Source organism: Stegodyphus dumicola, chromosome X2 (assembly GCF_044657685.1).
Source record: "Stegodyphus dumicola isolate Sdum_Otavi_A_Nest chromosome X2, ASM4465768v1".
Classification (NCBI taxonomy): domain Eukaryota; kingdom Metazoa; phylum Arthropoda; class Arachnida; order Araneae; family Eresidae; genus Stegodyphus; species Stegodyphus dumicola.
The window spans coordinates 71,601,758-71,619,314 of NC_140781.1; the positions used below are offsets into that span (position 1 = coordinate 71,601,758).

Genomic DNA, 17,557 nt, shown 5'->3' on the forward strand with positions numbered 1-17,557 from the left:
AATATCACAAATGATATCAACGCACAGGTTAAAACACCTAAAAAGAACAAACTACCTCCGATAATTCTCAAAGAAACTAAATTCAAATATAAAGCGTTAACAGGGTTATTCCATCAACACAAATATAAGTTCATAGGACAGAATATTAAGGATGGTGTTAAAATTATTACTACTGATCCTGAAAGTTATAAGGGAATTGTTAGGATCTTAAAAGAGATGAAAGTGGAGCATCAGTCGTACATTTTGCCAGAGGATAAGAATCTCAAGGTAGTAATTAATGGACTACTTCTCACGACTGAAATTGAGGAAATTAAGGATAATTTAACAGAATTAAATTATCAGATAATTGAAATAAAACAAATGTCACGACGCAGAGGCGGTGAAGTTCAGAAACTTCCACTTTTCCTGGTTACCCTACCTAAAAATGAAAACTCTAAACAAATATATCATGAACGCTATTTATGCGACCTCAGAGTCAAAATCGTAGTAGAGGCCGACAGGGACCATTACAATGTTTTCGATGCCAGGGTTTTGGCCACACTCAGGCTTGTTGTAATTATGAACCGAAATGTGTCAGGTGTAGTAAAAATCATTATGTAAAAGACTGTCCGGACAAAAATAAGAAAGATGTTCCCTTAGTCTGTGTAAATTGCGGTGGCAACCACACATCTAGTTTCAAAGGATGTGAAAAATTTCCGAAAAATAAAACAGTGAAGCCTAAAACTTTTTCTAACAGAATAGTTGAAGGTAAATCTTTCGCAGCTGCTCTTTCAACATGTATCTACACAGATACAATTACTGAGGCCAAAAAAGTCTTCACTGATCTCGCTGAACTGGTTTCAGCAATAAAATCCGCTGGTTTTTTCCAGCTCAAACAACAAGTTAAGGACTTGAACAGAAATCATCAAGAAAGCAATCAAGCCAATAATACTGATAATGGGCCCGCACAGAATTAATAGAGCTCCTACCCAAATCATGATTTGGAATGCTCATAGCATCTTAATTAAAATCCAGGAATTTCATAATTTCTTATTGACCTATGATATTGATGTTGCTCTAGTCACCGAAACGTTTGCGACACCATGTTTGAATATTAAGATCGCAAATTACAACTGTTACAGGTGTGACAGACTGAGTCACCGTGGTGGGGGGGGCGCTATCTACGTAAAGCACTCCTTGCAATCATGCCTGATTAGCGAAGATAGAGGAAACGGCTACGAAGCTGTTACAGCTTCGGTTTTGTTACCAAATTATGGCACAATTTATTTTGTTGCATTGTATAAACCTCCACACACTCCTATAGATGAGCATAAACTCGCACAGTTACTGCCCAATTCGGAACATATCATCTTAGCTGGCGATCTCAACGCGAAGAATGTAGAATGGGGATGCAGACGCACCAACAGAAATGGAGAACTTTTACTTGAATTCATTAATAATTATCCTATATATTTTTATGCTCCAGCTGACTATTCCTATCTTCCTGATGACCCTAGAAAAGGAGACATCCTGGATGTTATTCTTACCACCACTTCTATCCCGATTTATCTCGATGTGAAAGTTGAATTAACTTCGGATCACGTGCCTGTTTTAGCTACGCTTGGTACGAATAAAAACACTGATGAAAGGTTTAAAATCTCTACAGACTGGAATAAATATCATAATTACCTCATTGAAAACCCTCCGGCTATTAAGCACCTTAAAACAAAATTTGATATTGATTACGCAATTGATGTTCTCAATAATAGCATACTTAGTGCATATAACAGGGCTACTAAGAAAATTCCCGCTGATAAGTACAGTGCTAGATTGCCTAACAACATTAGAAACCTGATATCACAAAGAAACAAACTACGCAAAAGATGGCATATTGCCTGGGATCCTAGAATCAAAAAAGAGTTAAATAAATTCAACAGAGAAATAAAGAAAAGTATTTATAAACATAGAGATGAGTCGTGGAACGCAAAAATTGAAACATTCAATGAGCCGAATAATGCATTCTGGTCTTTTGCAAGGAATCTTCGCGGCAAAAAGCCGAACAATAAACCAATTTACGGAGATAATACTATAGCCGTCACCAATAAAGACAAAGCCAATGTAATGGCTGATTATTTAGAAAAGCAACTTGTTCCTAACCAAGATCCGAGCGACCCTTTATTTTCTTATGACACAAGGTATTTTATTCAAGACTGGATTAACGGCCCGGGACCCAAAAACAAGACTAATTATACTTCACCTAATGAAGTTAAGGAGATTATCAAAAGAATGAAGAATAGAAAAGCTCCCGGTTTTGATAACATCACCAACGTCGCTATCAAAAACATGCCTATTAATGTTATCACGAAATATGTCAGCATTTTAAATGCCTGTCTTGAGAGAAATTATTTCCCCGATAAATGGAAAAATGCTAAAGTTATTTTATTACCCAAGCCTGGTAAAAATGCTATCTCCCCGGAGGGTTACAGACCAATTAGTTTACTGCCCGGTCTGGGCAAAATCTACGAACGAGTTATCTATAAGAGACTCGAGCCTTAAGATACCTCCTGAACAGTTTGGCTTCCGCAAGAATTTGTCTACGACCAAGAAGCTTGTCCGACTGTGTGAATACATCGGTTCTGCACTTTTCAAACATCAGAGTGTCGCCTTACTCATGCTAGACGTGGCGAAAGCTTTCGACCGCGTCTGGCATGAGGGGCTTATTCTCAAGCTTATTTCCTTGGATTTTGACAGAGACCTGATCTTACTTATTTATTCTTTTATTAAAAACAGAAAATTCTTTGTCAATATTGGTAACGACAACTCTGATCTCAGAAGACTCAACGCTGGTGTAGCACATGGATCAATTTTAGGACCTATTCTTTTTATATTTTATGTTGCTGATTTCCCTAAAATATGCACTGACCCAAATTTTTACTTAGGATGTTACGCCGATGACACGGCGCTTGCATATACGTCTCACAACCAAGAACTTGCCATTTCTAAATTGCAGGATAAAATTCCAGAAATTGAGCAATGGTGCACGAAATGGCGCATAGCCATCAATGCACAAAAATCCCAGCTTATAATCATAGGAAAAAGGCACTCTAGAAGTCCTTTTGTAAATAAACTTAAAATCTTTAATGTCGAAGTTCCGCTTGTGAACAAAGCTACCTACCTTGGTGTTGTGTTAAACAATAAATTCACATGGAAAGATCATATCCAAAAAGTCAGAGGCAAAGCAGTTGCGGCTATCAGAGATCTTATTCCATTAATTGGGAAAAATTCAAAACTCGACTTACGAAGAAAGAGGCATATTTATACTGCCATTATTCGGCCTATCTTTTCTTAAGCGTCTCCAGCCTGGGCGACTTATTCGAAAAATGACCTCAAGAAATTACAGATCACACAAAACAAATTTTTAAGACAGATCACGAATGCTCATTTTTATGTTTCTAATGAAACTCTTCATAGAGATTTAAAAATAGAGAATATCGAGAATTTCCTCAATAATGCAAATCGGAAATTTTTTGATAAGGCGAGAAACTGCTCGCACATGAAATACTTTAAAGTTTCCGACTATACCGTGTTTCCTGAAAATGTCAAAATCAGACCTTTAGCGGCCTTCCTCACCAGGGACACTAATTTTCCTACTTAATCAGTCTTTTCATGCAACATCATCTTTTCTGTATATATTGTACATAAACTTTCGTATTGCAACTCGAACTCTTTTGTATTTTGTATTGTATATGCTCATTTACTGTATTTATTTTATGTAATAAAATTGTATTTGCTAATATATCATGTTTTTTCTTAGCATACCTATCATGAACAACTTTAACTCTGACACTCCACACCTTGCTGCCTCTCCTGGTCTTGGGCTTTAAGTTCGATTCTCTGCTTGTGGCGTCCTGTGGTCACCCCCTCTTTATCTCATTTCCTATTGCCTCCTATCACTCGGTCCAGACACTTTTATGTCATGTGCCCCTCGGGCATACTTGTCATGAGCCGGACACGTTGCATCAAATGCAATATTTCGGCATAAATTGTAATGAATGAATGAATGAAGGTACTAAGATAATCATATTCGGCCAAACGTTCAAAGTGGGCCAAAGCGGCAGATCTGGGACATTGTAAGTTCCAAGGTCCTTACAGTTCATTTTACTAACCTTGGTAAGTTGCACAAAACACACCCCAGGGCTTATCACCAGAAACGATTCGATAATGAAGAGAGTGCGAGAAATTCAGACTTCAAATCATAGGCTCCGCAGTGGATGGCGTTGGGCCAATACCTGTTTATATATTTTAGCCATCAGGTGTGCCCGTCTTTCTTTACTTGTCACTTGCATACTTATCGCTTGTTCTAAATTTAACTTTCAATTAATAATTGAAAGTTAATTTAACCATACAACGACATTACGCAGAAAAGAGCGGAAAGAAGGAAAATAAGATGGAGATAAACTTTAAACCTTGAATTGAAAAGCAAATGCAAATTAGCTAAACCAAGTACAAAAAAAAATTATACAAAATGTAATAGATTTAAGTGTTATTTTACTGTTTCCTTCTCTTCTAGCATGCGCGCAGAATGAAAAGAATTGTACAAGCTCCTTTTGTAGGTTAGTTCTTAGTTCATGCAAGAAAATATTATCCTCTCTACCTTTTAGATACTTTATACATAACAGTAAAAAGTATATTACTTCCTTTGGGAGAGGAGCAGAGGGCAACAAAACAACTTTTTCGGTAAGCGAAAAGACTTTTTGCTTATCTCTAAATGCCATGCAGGTATCCTGAGGCGGAGAAGGGGCAATTACGAACAAATAGAACTTGTAGAGAAATGCGCGATTCCTGTTTTCAGTTTATAATGCTCCAATCAGAAGGTACTTCATGAACTGAAAATACTCCATAGAATATACGTGATCCTATTTCTTCACATTTTCGTGATCAGATTTTGCATTCTTGTTTCATTCTTAGCCTTTATATTTTGGATACTGTATTATTATTACTTTGCTTCTATACTTCCAAAATGGGTAGGCGTATAGGTGAAAGTAGTCGTCGGAGAGTTCATCCACTGCATTCATTAGCTTCAAAAACTCAAAGACTGCGCCGTCTGAAAGAAAGAACAGCGTCTCAGTCACCGATGAATGTAGATCTTATAGAACAGTATGTTTTATGTACCCTTTTCCTCTTTTTTAAATAGAAGGTTTTTTTAATGCATCTCTTTAACATTTATTAATTATTGATGATTGTTGGCGTATTTGTCATGTACTGATTTTTAACGTTAACAGAGACGAAACTAAAGCAACATTCTTCAATATTAGCTCTTTATAGCAGTTCCACTTTTGTGCCAAAAAAATTTGTTATTTGAAATTTTAAAATATAATCAGTGAATAATGCATTCATCTTATTACTTAAGTGAATTAAATTCCACAGATGTACATACAGATAGCCAACAGTATTCACCAGTGGCGTAGCTAGGGTGGGGCAAGAGGGGACATCTGTCCCCGGGCGCAGCATCCAGGGGGCTCCAAATTGATGCTACGAAAATTTTTAATGGTATGTTTTCCATTCTTGGCACACAGAAAGGGGCGCAAATTCTTCAGTTGTTCCCGGGCGCTGAAAACCCTAGCTACGCCACTGGTATTCACGATTCGTTTATAAATAAATATATCCGTATGAGATTAACCTGAAAATTATAGTGTTTGGATATAACAGCTTCAATCCTGATTAAACTTAGGTAACAAAGGGTATTCGAGAGGCTACTCGAAACTCTATTTTCTAAAAGATTTATCATGCTTATCATCACGTAAAATGTGTTTTCAAAGTTATAAAAGTTTCTGAAAATAAGATAGATAATTTTATAAGAAATATTTAAAAAATAATATTATTAGGTGGCTCTGGCTAAATAATATTCTCAATTAAAAGACAAATTTTTCGTATTCAAGCAAATACAAAAAAATAGAAATTTTTTGCAGAATTCGCAGAGGTGTTTAATATTTTAATGGGAGACAGTCACAAATTCGTGGGTGTGTGTAATTATGGCAAAGCCTCGAGGGCTATCTGCCTAACGGGAGGGATGCCTTCGTGGAGGACTTTCTAAGGGAAACTGGCTCGTATACACGTTACACATGAGGAAACCACGAAAACCTCATGCAGCCAGCCCGTTCGCGGGACTCGAACCGAACTACCAGTGTTCAGCGACTTTACCGCTCGGCCACTGGTGGCTCAAACGTTGGGAGTTGAAATTGTTTTACTGCAGGACGTCAAAACACTAAATTCTATTTTGTAATTACAATTTGAAAATCTCGATTGGTAGGCTTTGAAATATAATCTGAATTATTAAATTTATATGCAATACTATATCTTTGAATTTCATAGATTGGGCAAATACAGTATCTTAGGATACTCTGAGCTTATATTTGATATAAGCTCATATTTGATGTAGGCTTTAAAAAACCTTTATCGATTTCGGAAAGGCGTACAGGTACAGGTCCTTCTTTGTTCCTAATGAAAAGGGAACTGTACCTGGTTGCCCTCAAAATCAGTCGAGATTTAATTAAAATATAAGGTATTTTCTCCCTTCTCTCAGCATGCCTTCGTGGTATAAAGGTAGCATACTCGGCGCGTATTCGAGATGTCTTGTGTTCGAGTCCCGGCAAAGGCACTGCTCATTTTTCATGCCTCCTGCTTCCAAAAATAACCGAATATCTCTACACTGGCGGCCGAACTAAAAAGGGTAGTGAATGATGATTCTTCGCCCCAGAAAGGGAGATTATATAAGATATTTTCTCCCTTACCTCGGCATGCCTTCGTAGTGTAACGATAGCATTCTTGGCGAGTATTCGATAGATCTCGGGTTCGAGTCCCGGTGAGGGGACTCCTAATTTTCCATGCCTTATCAGGACTTAGTAGAAAGGGCTAGCTCATAGAGCTTTTCCCCTTGAAACAGGAAGTGAGAAGCGATACATAGTCACGGTGACATTGTCGGCGGAGATGCAATTCACAACATAGGAATTACATTTTTAATTTTAAGCACCAGTCAGTGCTGTAGCTAGGGTTTCCAGCGTCCGGGGACAACTGAAGATTTTGCGCCCCCCCCTCTTTGTCAACAGTGGAAACATTTCATTATAAAATTCCTTAACATCAATTTGGCACCCCCTGGGCGCTGCGCCCGGGGACAGATGTCCCCCCTTGCTTCCCCCTAGCTACGCCCGTGGCACCAGTACTTAAAATGAACTTATGTAAAAAATAGTTATACTTTGGAAGAGATGATGTTATTGCTGTATGCATTTTACACTGAACATTAAAAAAGTTAATAATATTTACTCATTTAAAAAATAATATGTAAAATAGGTTCGCTGTTGTAAAGTTTTCGTGTAAATACGAGCCAGTCTATTAGAAAAATCGTATTTGTGTGCTTTGGAATATTCCAAAATGTTTCATATATATATATTTTTTTCTTTGTCAAAATTCTGGGTGTTAAACTATATATAAATGAGTATTATATATAGATGCGCATTTTCATACTGGCTACCTTTCAGTAAAAGAAAATAAAATATTTTATGTATTGCACCCTAATATTTCTTGTGACCAAAATAGTTTTTCAATTGATAGGTCTTTACTAGTTTAATACCGAATATTTCAGTACAAAATTATTCACTGAAGGATGAGTAATAGAAATTTGTATAATTTAAATGTAATTTATATAACTTAACCCCCAAATTATCTTTCTTGATTATCTTTTAATAAACCTGAATGATGAACTAGATTATTTGCTTTCATTAGAAAAGTTTTTATGTTTATTAGATTATTAGAAAAGTTTTGGTTTAAACAGAATGCGAAAACGTAGATTTTAACAGTATGTTTATATTATGTATAGTTAACGCTTTTATAAAGAATGATAAATAATTTAAGTGCGTTTTACAAGCATTTGTAATTGCTCCTCATCTTTTGTATAGTCTTTTTAGTGCTAGCTGTCGTGTTAAAATTTGTCAATGTCCTTTTCATCGCTCAGTTTTTCTTTATGAAATCAAGAGGCTCTTATGTTCAAAATATTACTCTAATAAATTTCCCTAAACCCCATTGAAATCATAAAATTATAATCTGCAGCTTTGCACTGTATATATTTTTAGCTATATTCCAATTTTGATATCAATGCTCAGTTTTAAGAACATTTATAATCTTTTTCATATTGTTTGTTGTCACTAATTTAATTTCGATTTTCTTATCTACCAAAATGTACTCTTTTTGTCAATTTTTTTTCTTAAAACTTTAGATCCATACAATCTATTTGGTAGTCATTGTATTTTTAATTTCCTTTGAGTGTTTTCATGAGCTAGCTGAAGTTCAGCTGAAGGCTTTGCGTAGGCTTACTGAGCCTGTGATTTCACCTTTCTACGATACGCAGATACTCGTATGTGTAAAAGCATTCATTCAGCTGATATCGCATACAGCTTTTTTATCGCACTGAAATAATCCAAAATAGAGGCTGAAAATAAGTTCACGAACTTTAGTTCCTTTGGTGATAAAAGTGCTCAGAACATTACTTAAGAAGTAGGTACTTAGCAGCTAAGAGGAACTGAAATGGATAGATCGTGAAAATTATTTGGTACGACATCGAATGTCAAGAGAAATACTCTGAATTAGCCCTTCTATAATACTCTTTGTTCTATAGCTTTTATTGTAATTTCACATTTCCAAGGGAAAATTTTTTTACTCTAGCATTGACTAAATCAACGAATTATCTTAATTTTTGCTGAGTAATTTTATCTTCTTAATCATAATTTATCGACAAGTTGTTGAGGATTCCTTGGAACATTTTTAGGGAATCTGGCTCATATTCCCGTCACACATTGCAGAAACCCCAAGAAATTCTACGCAGCCAGCTCGTTCTCCTGGAAGCGATCACCAGTTTATAAAACAGAATTTTTTTTCTTAATATGTATTTTCTTAATATGTATAATATAAAGTACATATAACAGTTTAATTGCCTTTGTTATAAATACGTTATATCAATAGAAAACGAAAAAGCTGAAAAAATGATTTTGAAGTTTAACTTTATTGCATTCAGATTAGATCTAACTGAATACATATACGCATTTTTTATGAGCATACATATATAGCTATATGTAACATCGAAATCGCATTTCTTTCCCATTTTCTTTTTTAATCTTTTATTTACTATTTTGCTTGTGTGTAATACACTGCTCGACATTGAAAATGCAACACCAAGAAGAAGTGGTCAGAAAGTGATGAAATTTGGAAAAAAGACAGAGACAGCAAGCAGCCATAAGTGATCTTTATTTCAAAATGATAGTCAGAATACAGAGCGAGAATGGCGTCGGCTCAATAGGTTAGATCACCACTGTAGGGGCTTCTGACCTAAGGTTATACCTATCAGAATAATGCCCATACAGCGGAAACAGAATTCCATTACGCAAGCCAGGGAACGCAGCGAGCAATCCGGGGACATTTATTTAAAAAAATCTTAAAGTGTTACCGAGTCACAATTTTTGTATACATAAACGTCTTTGCACTTTCATGCTGCAATGTGCTTTCAGAAGAGACTGAACATAATTGCATAAAGTAATGTAGGACCGCCGCGGACAGCGATGCACGAAGAAACACGTCTAGGCATACAGTCAATAAGAGGAATGGTGTTCTGAGGGATGGCTCTCCATTCCCTTTCAACTATTTACCACAGTTCGTCTTCTGACCGAGGCAGGGTCAGAGTCTGCAAACGGCGTCCAATCACATCCCACACATGTTCGATTGGTGACAAATTAGGAGAGTACGGTGGCCAGGGAAGCATCTGTATACCTTGCACAGCATGTTGGCTGATGCGAGCACTGTGTGGTCGGGCGTTATGCTGCTGAAAAATTGCATTAGGCAGACCCTGAAGGTAAGGGATTGCCACCGGCCGCAGTATATTATCCAAGTATCATTGGGCCGTCATAGTGCCCTGAATACGAACTAGAGGTGACCTGTAATCGTAGGCAATAGCGCCCCAAACCATTATGCCACGTTGTCGAGCGGTGGGGCGTTTCACAGTTACTGCCGGATGAGATCTGTCTCCACGTCGACGCCACACACGTATGCGGCGACTGTCATTGGATAAACAGAAGCGTGACTCATCTAAGAACACGACGTTTCGCCATTCTGTCATCCACATCCGCTCCAGTCCGGCACCATTCTAAACATGAAGATTCTAAACATGAATAATGAAAGTAGATTTAGAAGATTCGGCCAGATATTGATGGAAAACTCTAAATAATCTTTCAACAGAAGCGTGACATATACGGAAGAAAAATATAGTACTATTTTCAAGAGATGTTCATCCATACAAATTTAAAAGAACGCAGAAATGATAATCAAAACATGGTCGATTAATTCATACAGTGTATTTTATTTTCACACTTTGTTATGCACCTGTCAAACCTCCTCAGAATAACAGTTTCAAGAAAGACAAAACATATTAATACATAAATAGAAATAGTTTGATGCATCTGAAAAGTTTCCTACAGAATAATGAACTTAAAAATAAACAAAGTGAAAATACTCTCAGTTTTCTAACAAACACATATATGAAATCAGTGTACTGTATCTGCTTTTGGATGCAGTATGCACTTAAAGTTTTGAACAATAAAAAATAAATAACAGTGACATAGTGACAATGTTAGTATCCTTTCCAGAAACTGAAAGCCAAGATTTACAAAAACAATACTGTACAATTTCGGAAGTATTTTTTAAAATATTATTTAAAAGATGGTATTGGATATTATTTAAAAGATGGATTTTAGGGGTATTTTGCTGCTATGCAATCAACCACGCTTTTTGGTACTAGCGTGGCGGGGCATCACCTGTGATGCAGTATGCGTGTGTTTTTGCCATCTAATACGCTATTCTTATGATTAATAATTATTTCAATAAAAAAGCCGCAAAAATACCTGGCATGTGCATAATGGAAAAGTAAAGAGTTTTGTTTAAAATTTTTTGTTGATGCTGGAATCGGAGAATGATAGCTTCAAAACCAAGCTTAATAATAAAAATTGCCGTATAGTTATGACTTGTCACAAAAAAATCGCCATATGTGTTGAATCAAATATTTTAAAGAAGTCCCATAAAAGTTAATAGATTTGTTTTTCAATTATAATTTCCTTGCTTCATCTACCATTAATCTCTTGTAATATATTTTAAAAAAATGAGAGAGACACTTAAAATCTTCTCAAAAGTGCCATTTTATTTATTCACAGGCCGGTTCCGAAACCTGAAGCATTGATCTTGCGTATATTTCATGACTAGCTTTAGTATATAAATTCGATTTAATATCGATTGGATTTAGTTTCGTCAGCTGTATTTGCTCCGTGAAAATTTGGGCTAAATAGCTAAATAGAAGCACGTTATTTAATATATTAATTTCTTCATAATCCATTTTCTTTCATTTTCACATTGCTTCTTCATTTTATTTTTAACATAAAGGAAGTTTGTGATTTTTTTTTTACTTCTTTATTGAATGGTTTTTTGATGCTTAATTCAGCTTTTGAATCTCAATGCAAAAGTATTCGGTTTACAATGTTACATAGTTTAGAAAATGACGCATAAAGATAATAACAGCAGAAAAAGAGAGATATTCGACTTCTCTAAGATGAAACCTTGATCCAGAATGATTTAAATATAATTTAGTTTTATCTCTATTTGCTGCTATAAGTTTTGGCCAAGTTTGAAATCATCATTTATTAAAGTCTTGTATAAGTGTCCTGCGTCATTAGTTTTATATGAGAATTATATGACTGCAATTAATTTTGAAATGACGCAGTTCAGAACGATTTATTTTAAGTAATTACAATTTTATGTTAAAAAGATTAAATTGCAAATGCTAATAGGTATGTGTGCAAAATTTCGAGAAGAAACAGTAGAAGTGGTCAAGCATTAATTTCAACATTTACAGCAGCAACCAGATAGAGAAACCAGTATAATTAAAACTACGTTAAGTTACTAAACTCTTAATTAATTTTAAAAGTTTCTTCTATTAAAAAATTATTCCTCTAATTTTTAAAACTATGTAATTATCTAGTTGTTTCTTTTGGGAAATCTAATTGCAGCTCTTCTTATCTAGCTTCTTTTGTCGTTAAATTTGCCTACGCCTCGCATTAGGTAACTGACTGAAAATATTTGGAACACTGAAATGTATAAAACTGATACATCAAGTAATATGGAAAATTTCATGCCTGTTAGGATTTTCTGAAAGTTATTAGTAATAATAAAGCCGGAGATGTTTTATTTTTTAAGTTGTAATTTTGCTTTTATTATTCAGTTATCATTAACATATCTGAATTTATTTTTCTCTCCCATAGATCTTCAAATCTAAAGCCAATGGACACACTGCAGGTTAATGAGGACAGCAGAAATGATCTTCAATCAGTTGATGATATTGTAGTTCAAAGTGTAAGTTCTAAATATGAATCACATCAGGATCAAATAACGGAGGAAATTTTACCACCTTTGCTCACTGAATTTCATGAAGAACGTAAAAGTCAGGACTTGCCATCAGGCCGCTTTATCTGTAATATAGCTCTTGTCATAAATCAAGCCAGAAAGGTAGAAGAGCACACATATAGTTGCAAATTTGGTGGGAAATATGTATTCTCGAGCGTTAAATATACTGGACTTGCTGCATCATTTAAATATGTTTGCAGCAGTCTGTTGTGCCCAGACGTAGCTATTATTGAATCTGACACAGAACCAAATGCGCTGAATAACTTAGCTGTTTTAGGGGCTTTAACAACGGGCTGTGGGTTTTCTCAAGAAGAAGAAAAATTTAGTATTATGAATATCAAATATATGTCGCAGTACATGTTTTCCTCTTGCGAGAAAATCACCGGTAAAATCATTGAAGCTTATGCGAAGGACTCAATGTATAGTGCTGTGGCAGAAGAAAAAGAAAAGGCAGAGGAACGTGGAGACAAAGATAATGATAATTTTTATTGTATAACGGCTATAACCGACGGTGGATGGTGCAAGAGAAGTTATGGGCACGGATATAATGCTTCAGCAGGAATATCAGTTATTATAGGTATGGCCACTCAAAAAATATTATTTATCGGTGTTAGAAATAAAGTGTGTCTTATCTGTAATTCAATCGAACAGGGAAAAATAAAAGCAAAAGAGCACTTTTGTTGGAAGAACTGGAACGGTCCTTCGACTGGAATGGAAAGTGATACGATAGTAGAAGGCTTGCAGTACTTAGAGGAAGTACATAATATTCGATGTACTCGTTTAGTGGGTGATGGTGATGCCAATACCATGATGAAAGTGAGAGAGAAAGTATCATATGGAGGCCGCGTTTTAAAGGTCGAATGCGCAAATCATGCTGTACGAAGATACGGACGAGCACTCGAGAAACTGCTACGTAGCAGCATCAGGTTTTCAGGGGCAAATGGCATTAAAGCCGGAAAAATTCTCAAGAGCCGTATGTCAAGATTAATACGAGGTGCTAGGGCAGCTATAAAAAATCATGCAATTTCGAACCATAAGGAACCAACTCAAGAGATAGTAGACGCATTAGTACAGGAGTTACAAAATTCACCAAACCACGTCTTCGGAAAACACGATGCTTGTGGGTCTTTCTGCAAACGAAAGTTTGCTGACCCTGATGAATCTGTTTTTGAGACAATGGAGTCTTCGGGTATGCTGCAAGCAATAGAAGTAGAAATTGGACGTGTTTTAGTAGCATGTTCTAACACACTAATCTGGAATGCAACAAATAACCCTGCAGAAAATTTTATGAGCCAGTTGTGCAAGACTTCGGGAGGCAAAAGAATCGATTTTGCAAAAGCAGGAAGCATAAATAGAAGAGCAAACATAGCTCTTATGGCCTTTCAAAGTCCTGCACAACAATGGCAGAGTCGTATTTATAAGGCAGTATCGAGCAGAAGTCCTCAAACGCCTTTACACAGATTTTTAAATTCCCGAAAAAAACGACATTTTGAAAGAATGAAAAGGCGCAGATTATTTGATCTTGAAAAAAAGAAAAGAGTTCAGAGGAGACTTTTTCACCTTAAAAGTGGAGGAGATAATCAATATGGTATTTCTGCTGAGAAACCAGACATATCTACAGAAGCACTAAATATTCTTAAAAAGAACTACATGTCGTCTATTCAAGTTCTGCGTAAAGACGAATTAGAATTAGGAACTAGAGGGCAAATCCTATCAGAAAAGTGGAGACAGGAAAGATCCAAAAGAATATCTTCTTCTTATTTCAAAGAAATTGTAACCAGACGACATACAACGCGAACTGCCAACCTAGTGAAAAGAATTGTGTATGAAAACACGACAGCATGCGAGGCAATGCAATATGGTTTAGCTAATGAAGCTAAAGTTCTGGCGCAATATGAACATGACAAACAATTATATGTTCATAGATGCGGATTATTTATAGATCCCGCAAACCCTTTCCTGTGCACTTCCCCTGATGGTCTTATTCAGGGGGGGCCCAAGAGCGATGCGTAGTGCAGGGAGAAAATTATGCCACCTGCGCATGACGTCATGTGGGTGACAGTCGTTAGTTCTCGGCGTTTGTTTACATTCGTTGCATTTGATCTGGGATACATTTGATTTGTGTTGTTAATTTGCTTTTATACCTAGTCGGAAATGGCAAGTTGTGTTATAGCGTTGTGTCAGAATTATAGAAGGAAAACTAAAAGTCAAGGCATCACATACCATCGTTTTCCAAGTGATCGTAAGTTATGGACTATTCGCTGCAAAAGAGCAGATAATTTCAACATCGAAAATGCCAGAATATGTGCTATTCATTTTATCATAATTTTCCTTTTATGAAGTAGACTTATAGCGAGATATTTAATCTCAGTGTCGTGTTTACCAATAGTGACTACCTGAATGATTAGTTGATAAATTCGCTTATCCAAGTTAATTCACATGTTTTGGTTACTTTCTTTACATCCCAAAAGTAATTCTATGTATTGAAGCAATGTCTGGGTTAAGCATTGAGAACTAAGTAAACTGATACATGCTTCAGAAGAAAGAACAATTTCTCGACCACACTATGATGCAAACATCGATGAGCGAGCAACATATTTCCTTCAATGTTGTTTAACTGATGCATATGTCTGATGTAATTTAATTGATATAACTAAGTGAACTTACACATAGCTGACTCTGAAGGAAAACAAATCTGTGTATAATACTAGAATACAAATAGCGAAAGAGTAAGTAGATACTCTTCAGTGTTATTTAACTGCTGCATATGTTTTAATTTTGATTCCATATAACTTGTTTTTAATTATAAGAGATAGAAAAATAATTTAATATTGAACACATATTTTGAGTATAACAAAAGTATTTTAAGAAACAACCTGATAAAAATACATTAGTAATTAAAAATATTTAATTTGTGTACAGGCTGAATTGAAACTAAGATGTGGTGGTGTATTTAATTATGGCAAAGCACACTAGGGCTATCTGCGTAATAGGTGTGATGCCTTCTTGGAGGACTTTCTCAGGTAAACTGGCTCGTATACACATTACACATGAGGAAAACCACGAAAACGCCCATGCAGCCAGCCCGTTCGCGGGATTCGGACCGAACTACCAGTGTTCAGCGACTTTACCGCTCAGCTGCTGGTGGGCTGAAACTAAGATGTATGGCAAGTTTATTATTATTATTATTATGGGTATATGTCTAAGAAAATGTATTTTAATTGTTCCATTTTTAATGTATGGAAGGAAGAATAGGATGCCGATATCGAAGATTATTTACTATAGCAAATAATCACGTCAGGATAAATGTTATATAGAAATCTTGGGAGTGTAAGGGGTTATAAGAGTACTTTTAGATTATACTGAAAAATTATGCACTTCTGCTAAAATCTGAAGTGAATCAGTATGAAGTGACTTTTCACTTTAAAAAGAATGTGATAAGTATACTATTTAAAAGTATAATGACGGATATTAAGAAATTTGTAGAATTTTATGGTATTTAAATATGAATTTGTTAAGTCAAATCTTTTTATATATATTTTTGCTTGAGATATGTAAATTAAACTGAAAATCACGATCATATCTTTCTCATGGAATGTCAAAGTTCATTTGTATTAAAAAAAGTGCATGAGCAATGAAAATAAATAGAACAATACTTTTTTATTATGTTTTTACCATGGTCTTAGCAGTTATGCCATCATGTGTTCTGTTCAACAAAATTTATTTAGTGCAAACAATACTACGAAAAAATATTGAAAAATACCTTGTTTTACAATATTTATTTCCCTTAGTTAACTTAAATATCGTTTTTCATTTTCTAAGGCTTCCCTTTACGAAAAGAATTTAATGTTTATAATTATTTTCAGCATTCGTACAAATTCTATGCATAAAATAAACATTTTCTTTAACAAAATACTTAATCGGAAAGTATATACCCGGTATTTCCGGTGTATCTACCACATATAAAATGATCATTTTGCTTTAGTTTACATTTTTTCCATTACCAAAATCATGTAGCAGACGCGTCGGCCGATGCGTCCTGTCTCCCGGGTGACGTCACTACCAGCAACCAATGGCACGCTTTTTCCGTTCCTGGCCTAACCTTAGTATATTAAAGAACCTTGGGTCTTATTGGAGACATCGGATTAGTGGAGGTAAAATACCCGTACTCAGCTAGAGATTCCACTAATCTTAAGGAATTCTTTAAACAGAACAAACAGCAGGGATTAAAATGGAATGCAAATGGTTCATTTTACCTTCCAGATACTCACAAATATTACTTTCAAATTCAAGGTCAGTTGAATATTACTAACCGAAGTTGGTGCGATCTTTTTTATTGGTGCCAAGGAGACACATTAACTGTTAGAATAGAGAAAAACGAGAAATTTTGAAAAAATATTCTTCCCAAACTCAATTCATTTTTCTTTGACTGTGTGTTACCCGAAATTTTAGATCCCCGGGCTACAAGGAATATGACACTTAGGGAACCATATTATATAATAGAAAAAGTAAATAGTAAAAAAGGACTGAAATCGAGAAAGCTAAATACAGAAAAAACTGAAACTAAACTCAAACATAAGAAGACTAAGAACAGAAGAGTTGTCTCTACAGATGCATCTGAAAGTCAAACCAATACATCCCAATCTAAACGAATTAGAAAACCCAAAATTATATTTGATTTATAAAAAAAATTAGAAATTAAAAAAAAAATAATGCTGTGAAAATACTTCAACTAAGCTCTCATGCTGGGAATGAACGATTTTTGTTCTCTGAAACTGTTTTTTCCGCTTTAGTCGCAGACAGCATCTAGACATTAGTGTATATATGTATATTTATATAGAATATATATATATATATATATATATTAGTGTATATATTATATATGTATATTTTGCATTTATATGTGTATATATGTTTATTTTTATGTATTTATAGTTTCAATTTCAGAGATACCAAAGGATGCTCTTTCTTTCGCTGTACGTATTTACTGTGGAAAAAGGCCATTGTAAAATTTCAGTTTTAAATTTATTCATTAAAACTACTGCAAAAAAATTCTCTTTTACATTAGCATATCTCTTTACAAATAATT

At 35.1% G+C, this 17,557-nt stretch overlaps 1 protein-coding gene across 1 annotated transcript; it reads left to right on the forward strand.

Moving 5' to 3' along the window:
* The first annotated feature begins 975 nt into the window (after window positions 1-975).
* Window positions 976-17,301, forward strand: LOC118185503 (uncharacterized). The gene is given in 5 exon segments (XM_085808796.1): window positions 976-1,796; window positions 1,947-2,174; window positions 4,948-5,136; window positions 12,327-14,446; window positions 16,606-17,301. Coding segments are annotated over 5 exon segments (3,906 nt in total). The 3' UTR covers window positions 17,154-17,301.
* The last annotated feature ends 256 nt before the right edge of the window (window positions 17,302-17,557 follow it).